The sequence below is a fragment of the Carcharhinus amblyrhynchos genome, chromosome 35 (assembly GCF_965287045.1).
Source record: "Carcharhinus amblyrhynchos chromosome 35, sCarAmb.v2.hapA, whole genome shotgun sequence".
Lineage (NCBI taxonomy): Eukaryota > Metazoa > Chordata > Chondrichthyes > Carcharhiniformes > Carcharhinidae > Carcharhinus > Carcharhinus amblyrhynchos.
The window spans coordinates 261,470-269,665 of record NC_137358.1 but is presented as its reverse complement, the minus strand read 5'-3'; the positions used below and the strand labels follow the sequence as shown (position 1 = coordinate 269,665).

Sequence of the window (8,196 nt, the reverse complement as noted above, 5' to 3'; positions counted from 1 at the left end):
TCCTCACTGTACTCCTCTCATTGTACACCCCTTGCCATTCCTCCTCTATGTATTATCCCCTCATTGTACTACCCCCTCACCGAATTCCACTTCACCATTAGCTGAGCTGCCTATAAACTTTGAAGCAATAAACCAGTAATTCACTTAAATTAGAAATGTAGTGCTTTTTTTCAATAGCAATACTTTTAAATGAAACTGATCTAATTCTGGTAAAAGAGTAGAAACTCTGTCCTTTGGGGCCAAGTCAGAGGGACAGGAAGAGGCCATGAGCAATTTCTCTGAGTTTTCAGCTTACATTCTTTGTTAAATCCAACACAATTTGAGATTTGACATAAGCTTGATGACAAACTCCGGTGACAGTGAATCACCTTTCACTTTATTGCAGATCTACAATTTAATACTATTTTCTTTTCTCTTCAGATGTATAAAGGCAGGACCCTGATCTGTATGTCTCTGATCCTTTGTGGGTTAGTAACTGAATGCTTTGGATTAATTATCATGGTAATTATATTTATTCTCTAATGGACTGTTATTGGGGCTGAATTTGAATCAGAACAGGGATAGGAGTAGAGTTTTCTGTAGGAACAGATCAGTCTGAGATTGCTCCACAATGTCAATTAAACCAAACTGGCTGAAAAGTTTCGATAAGTGTTTGAAAATGGGAAGATTTTCTCACTTTTCCTTCAGTGTCATTTTAATTGTAGCAGGTCAGGTGTAGGAAGAATCGTGTCAATATGTGACTCCTAGGATCAAATATAAAACTCTTGGGGAATATTATGGCCTTGATGTTAACTCTGTATCTTTCCTGACTCACCAGAAATATCAGCATCTCCAAGTTAGAATAGAACTAGAAATTTACTGGAATCTCACTGGACTATCATCATTGCTAGCAGAGACACCTAAAGATAAAGTTTATTTATTAGTCACAAGTAATTAGTCTCAAGTAGTTATATTAACACTGCAATGAAGTTACTGTGAAATTCCCGTTGTCGCCACAATCCAGCACCTGTTTGGGTCAATGCACCTCACTGGCACGTCTTTCAGAACATGAGAGGAAACTGGAGCACCCGGAGGAAACCCATGCAGACAAGGGGAGAATGTCTGTACAGAGTCTGCACAATGACCCAAGCTGGGAATCGAACCTGGGTCCGTAGTACTGTGAAGCAGTAATGCCAACCACTGTGCTACCGTGCCGCCCCAACCTAGTTGGGCTAGTTAATTTTTTATCATGAGGTTCCTCACTGTGGGAGGACTCACTCACTCATGGCAAAACCCATTGAGATGGCCCTTACTGCGGACATGGTCTCTCTGTGATAAGAGGTTATTATAAAAGGGGCTTTCTTTGTAGAGTTGACCTCTCAAAGTTGACCTCTCTCTGGAACTAGGTTTTGTAGAGCTGATTTCTCTTTCTCCTTCTCTCTGTCTCCAGAGTTGGACCCTGTAGAGATGAGGGGGTAAGGGACTGTTCAGCAGAGTGAGTGTTAAGTTGAGCTCTGTGGAGAATTTATTTTTATCTGAGATCTGTGGATGTGTCCTCCAGTGTGGTAGTGCATCTCAGAAGAAACAGTAAATTAGTGGTGAAGAAAAGAAAGAAAATTATGAATCTTAGGAAAATGAAAAAAAAACCAGGAAAGTTCACCTGCAAAATCTGTTTTTCAGCCCAAAGACAAGAGAGGTTGGACATTGAACAGTGCCGGTTATCTGTTAGGTCCACGTGAGTAATGTCGTCACCACTTCAGACTCCATTCTGCTTATCCTTAAAACATTGCATGGATGCTCCAAGGAACAGTATAATCTAATGCTCAGTGATGTGTTTCCTTGTAACTAAGGGAGAAAGTACAGAAACATGGTTTTATGTAGTGTCCTCATGACATGTCATGGCATTTCACAATCGATGAATTATTTTGATGTACAGAAGTAGAAAGGTGAATATCCAGCGAATCAGCTCATTGTTGTTTTCAGGCTGGGCCACACGGCAAATTTCTACCACTTAAATAGTAAAATGCAGAGGGATTAACACAGTCCGTCCAACACTGCAGCACCCTTTCAGTGCTATGAAACACTTCCATAGATTATATTCTCAAATCCTGAAGTGATACCTGAGTACTATATGTGTGACTCAGAGCTGAGAGTGCCGAGCCAAGCTAACACTACTGCAAAGCACAAAATGCTGAAGACCCCGGAGACTTGAACTAAAAGCAGAAAATGCCAGAAACACTCAGGTTAGGCAACGTGTATGGAATGAGATACAGAATTAGTGTTTCAGGTCCTGCCATTGGTTGTTCGAATGTATAAGAAAGTTAGGTCTGTTCTGAATGAACTAATGTCAGAGTTAAAAGTTATTTGCTTATATTTATATTTATTTTCCTTGATTTGAAAAAGTTAACATATATTTGGAATATTCCCCTTTAGTTTTTATAAAATGGTTTATAAAAGGTTTATAAGATGTTGAGAGGTATAGGTAGGGTGGATTGTCGGAGGCTGTTTCCCAGGGCTGAAATGGTCGCTATGAGAGGACACAGGTTTAAGGTGCTGGGGAGTAGGTACAGAGGAGATGTCAGGGGTAAGTTTTTCACTCAGAGGGTGGTGAGTGAGTGGAATCGGCTGCCGTCGGTGGTGGTGGAGGCGAACTCGCTGGGGTCTTTTAAAAGACTTCTGGATTGGGAGTTACAGATAGTTCTATGGCCTGGTAGGTATGGATATGATCGGCGCAGCTTGTGGGCCGAAGGGCCTCTTTGTGCTGTAGTGCTCTATGTTCTATGTTAATTTGAGACACATTTTGTCCCATTTAGATGTTGCAAATAGGAACAGAGTTTGTCTGGCTGAGAGCACCTTTCCTGAGGGATAGAACTTCATGCATTTTATCTAAACACTAAGAAGACTCCAGCAAACTGTCATTGGAACAAATGTGTAAATTCTTCCTAGTTTGCGGTGTATCCCTTTTTAGTCACATTTTTTCACAATGCCTTAAAGAGATGAAGCCATTTGAAACTTCTGACAATGAATTTCCCGGAAATGTAAATGTTGCATTAATTGTTATTAAACATATTAACTCCCCAGCCTTTGGGAAAGGTGGAACTGGGGCAGTTCAAACAGCCTGAAGGAGACTGGTCTCCCTGTTGCAGCGACTGTAGTTTAAGACTGCAGGCCAGAAGAAAGCAGCCTTGAATCAGGAATGAGTAACAATTAAACCTGCCTGGATGAATCATCTTCTCTCTATCAACCTCCAATACCCTTCCTCATTAACACTCATCCTCCTTCAACCTCCCTCCCACACTGTCCCTCACACACACTGCCTCCCACGCCCTCCCCCACACACCCCCACAATCTCTCCCACACCCTCAGACACCCCCACAGTCCCACACACACTCCCCACAGTCCCTCACATACTCACATACAGCCCCTTAGTGTGCAGGGATGCATAGGTCAGTGGGATTAGTGGGTATAATCTGTAGGGATATGGGGGTAGGGCCTGGGTGGGATTGTGTTCAGTGCAGACTCGATGGGCCGAAGGGCCTCTTTCTGCGCTGGAGGGTTCTATGATGATTCTATGAGCTAAGACTGTACTGTATACCCTCCCTCACACACCCCCACAGTCCCTCACATACCCTCCCCCCCAACCCCCTCCCTCACACACTCTCCCTCACACACCCTCCCTCACACACCCTCCCTCACACACCCTCCCTCACACACCCTCCCTCACACACCCTCCCTCACACACCCTGCCTCAAACACCCCGCCTCACACACACACTGTCTCACACACCCTGCCTCACACCCTCCCTCACACACCCTCCCTCACACACCCTCCCTCACACACCCTCCCTCACACACCCTCCCTCACACACCCTGCCTCAAACACCCCGCCTCACACACACACTGTCTCACACACCCTGCCTCACACCCTCCCTCACACACCCTCCCTCACACACCCTCCCTCACACACCCTCCCTCACACACCCCGCCTCATACACCCCGCCTCACACACCCTCCCTCACACACCCTCCCTCACACACCCCGCCTCACACACCCCGCCTCACACACCCCGCCTCACACACCCCGCCTCACACACCCCGCCTCACACACCCCGCCTCACACACCCTCCCTCACACACCCTCCCTCACACACCCTCCCTCACACACCCTCCCTCACACACCCTGCCTCACACACCCTCCCTCACACACCCTGCCTCACACCCACACTGCCTCCCACCCTCCCCACCTCACACACCCTACCTCACACACCCTACCTCACATACCCTCCTCACACACCCTCCCTTACACCCTCCCTTGCACATACTGCTTACACACCCTCCCTCACACACACTGCCTCCCACCCACCCTCCCTCATACACCCACACTCCAAGACACATCCTCACTCTCCTGCACTCACTCTCCCTCACATGCCCTCACTCATTCTCTTCTCACTCTCAAACCCTCACCCTAAGTCAATCTTGTCTTCACTCATCTTTACCCTCACTCACCTTCTCTCATCACCCTCTCTCTCACTCACCTTCCCTCACAAACCCTCACACTCCCTCACTCACTCTCCCTCACATATCGTCACACTCTCACTCACCCTCTTCTCACTTACCCTGCCTCGCAATCCCTCATCCTACCTCACTCAAACTTGCCCTCACTCATAATTGCTCCCACTACCTTCTGTAGTCACCCTTTTTGTCAGTTGTCTCCCCTCACACACCCTCACCTTCCCTCACATATCCTCATGCTCTCTCACTCACTCACTCTCCCTCACACACTCTCATCTCCTCTCTCACTCATCTTCCCTCATTAGAGGAGCTAATTTTACTGGCAAATGGGTGGATATTTTCTGAGAGTGAAGAAAGTTGCTGGAAAATTGAAATTAAAACACAAATTTGGCAAAATCACATTTGATTCCATCAGGAACTGATAAACTAAACAATTGGTTAACATTTTGAAGTGAAGTTATTGTGTCTGATTCATTAGTGAGTGGAAGTGGGTGCAGTGACTGTGGCTCTTTCAATCATTAGGGATGTTTGAAATCTCTATCCTTCCTTTTCAGATGCTGCGAATGGCCACAGATCACTGAATGACAAGGGGGGCCTTGCTGGGAAGAGAGATACATTTGACGACAATTACAAATCCGTTGTAACAAGTTTTGGTAAGAATGGCTTCACTGAATTGTTTCTGCACCTTTATGGGGTGTAATAGCTCCTAAGAGCTCAGGCAGTCTGCAGTCAATCTCCTTAGAGGACGCAGATTGGAGGGGCTGAGGGAGACCCTCTGTATGGGTCACAAGGGAGTCCATTTAGCTCAGTTGGCTAGACAGCTAATTCGTGATGCAGAGCAGTGCCAACAGCACCGCTTTAACCCCTGTACCGGATCAGGTTATTCTTGAAGGTCCCACCTTCTCAACCTTGCCCCTTGCCTGAGGTGTAATGATGGTCAGGTTAAATCACCATCAGTCAGCACTCCCCGCTCAAAATGGAGAGCAGCCTCTGGCCATCTGGTGTCAGAGACAATTTCATACAGACAGCCCTTGGTGGAGGCTTTGAATAGAACTGACAGAGATTGTCTGGAGGGTTTATGAACTGCACTGTTGACTGGGAATGATAAAATGAGTGGTGTTACCTGATAATATCTTCTTGTGTTTTAAGATAATCCACAGAATTCAGTTGATGAAAATGCCCTTCAGACACTGATAGAATTCCTGAGCTACTTGCGTCTGAGAGGTGAGTTTAAAAGAATTTTAAAAACATACACTGGTAAGGAGGGTGAACCATAGTTCAGTGTCCTTCAGCGTGTTGACATGTTTTGCAATGTCATATTGGACCATTCAGGTATTTGTTCGTTTCCACCTGAGTAACCGAAGCAATGCTTTAATTCGCTGTCAGGCTCCTGGACTAGATTCAGGAAATCTGCCAGAGTTCCCTTCCCGCTCCTGATCTCTACACCGTGACCACTTATGAATATTGCGTCAGGAAGGATTAGGACAGGCTGGCTGTTCTATTGGGCAATATATCAGGGAATCCCAAGATTTATTGAGACACAATCCTCGAACATCAGGATGTACTTACGGTTGGAAAATCAGGAAGTGCATTTTTTTGTTGGCAGTCAGCTGGATTGACAGGCTGTGGGAAGGTCAGCTCACTGCCAGGCTGCAGCTGGGGAGGAAGGAAGGGCCAGATGGTAGAAGTCAGACAAGGATGTGGGTGGTGTGATTGGAAAGATTAGGAGATAGGGGAGATGAGAGAAGCTGGGCTTGTGTAGAGGACAGGTGAGATGGCCAGAGGAATCTGAGAAAGTGGGTTAAGAACATAAGAAATAGGAGCAGGAGTAGGCCATCTAGCCCTTCGAACCTGCCCCGCCATTCAATAAGATCATGGCCGATCTGAAGTGGATCAATTCCACTTTCCCGCTTTCTCCACGTAACCCTTAATTCCCCTGTCTATCAGAAACTTATCTATCTGTGACTTAAATATGTTTAGCGAGGTAGCCTCCACCACTTCAACGGGCAGAGAATTCCAGAGATTCACCACCCTTTGAGTGAAGAAGTTCCTCCTCAACTCCGATCTAAACTGCCCCCCCCTTATCTTGAGGCTGTGTCCTCTAGTCCTGCTATCCTTTCTAAGCAGAAAGAATCTCTCTACCTCTACCCTATCTATCCCCTTCATTATCTCATACGTCTCTATAAGATCCCCCCTCATCCTTCTAAACTCCAATGAGTACAGACCCAGTCTATTTAGTCTCTCTTCATAGGCCAACCCCCTCATCTCTGGTATCAGCCTAGTGAACCTCCTCTGCACTCCCTCCAAGGCCAATCTATCCTTCCGCAAGTGCGGCGACCAAAACTGTACACAGTACTCCAGCTGCGGCCTCACCAGTGCCCTGTACAGTTGCAGCAAGACCTCCCTGCTTTTATATTCTATCCCCCTCTTTATAAAGGCCAACATCCCATTCGTCTTCTTGATCACCTGCTGCACCTGCAGACTGGGTTTTTGCGACTTGTGCACAAGGACCCCCAGGTCCCTCTGCACCGTAGCATGCTGCAGCTTTTCACCTTTTAAATAATAATCCCTCCTACTATTATTTCTGCCAAAGTGGATAACCTCACACTTGCTAACATTGTACTCCATCTGCCAGGTCCTCGCTCACTCGCTCAGCCTATCCAGATCCCTCTGCAGACTTTCCACACCCTCCACACAATTTGCTTTTCCACTCATCTTCGTGTCATCAGCAAATTTCGTCACCCTACACTCAGCCCCCTCCTCCAGATCATCTATATAAATGGTAAACAGTTGAGGCTCCAGCACCGATCCCTGCAGCACTCCACTAGTCACCAACCGCCAATCAGAATAGCACCCATTGATACCAACTCTCTGCCTCCTATTAGACAGCCAAGACAGTTCAGAGCAAGAAAATCAGAGGGGTTGTTGACAAGGTTAGAATTTGGAAAATTCTAGAATTGTGGGAGTGGCCTGATTGTAAGGGACTTGAGAATTATGCCAACTATATGGGTGGGACCCAGGGTCATGCTAAAGGGCCCAGAGTCACAATAAAGATCACAGAGTCAATGTGAGGGGCACTGCTGATGTTGAAATGAGTATAAGACTAGATACAATAAATTAAAAAACAGTATTTAGATAATCAAATTCTGATGTTAAAAGTCTGTAGATTGTAGGAGGAGGGAAACCTGGTAAAATAATAGTTTAATTCTTCAATGAGTTGATTTAATGGACTGTTTAAATGTTTTAATACTTTGTCACTATTTTGACAGAATCTGGTGTACTGGATAACTCCGCAGTGTCATTCTCAGCAGACCAGACACAACAAGCATAAGCTTTTGGATTTTGATTCCTCGCATGTAAAACTACTAATGTTTGAAAGAGAATCAGCCCCCATCCTATTGTGATTACTTACACGGATTCAAAGGTTTGAGTTTTGCTGTTGAAAAATGTTCCTAAAATAAAGTAAAGCAAAGAAGTTGAACCTTTCTTCAGTTTTTATCTTTTTGCCTTTGTGTCTAAGTATATCTCATTTATCTCATTTTAAAACTATAGCTTTACACCGAAATGCTCTGAACTCTACCATGGCTGGGATTCTGCGGTGTTACTGAAGTGAATGGAGTTTTGAATGAAATACTGAATTCTCTATTCACACTTGTAGTGGGGTGGGCTGGACAAGATCAGAGAATCCCGCCCTTAATCTGTAACCAT

At 45.6% G+C, this 8,196-nt stretch overlaps 1 protein-coding gene across 1 annotated transcript; it reads left to right on the top strand.

Moving 5' to 3' along the window:
* Window positions 1-420: 420 nt before the first annotated feature.
* LOC145361760 (galanin peptides-like) lies at window positions 421-7,819 on the top strand. Its single transcript, XM_080217714.1, has 5 exons — window positions 421-501; window positions 1,660-1,714; window positions 5,043-5,141; window positions 5,638-5,712; window positions 7,758-7,819. The coding sequence occupies exons 1-5, from the start codon at window positions 421-423 to the stop codon at window positions 7,817-7,819; spliced, it is 372 nt and encodes a 123-aa protein (XP_080073840.1).
* The last annotated feature ends 377 nt before the right edge of the window (window positions 7,820-8,196 follow it).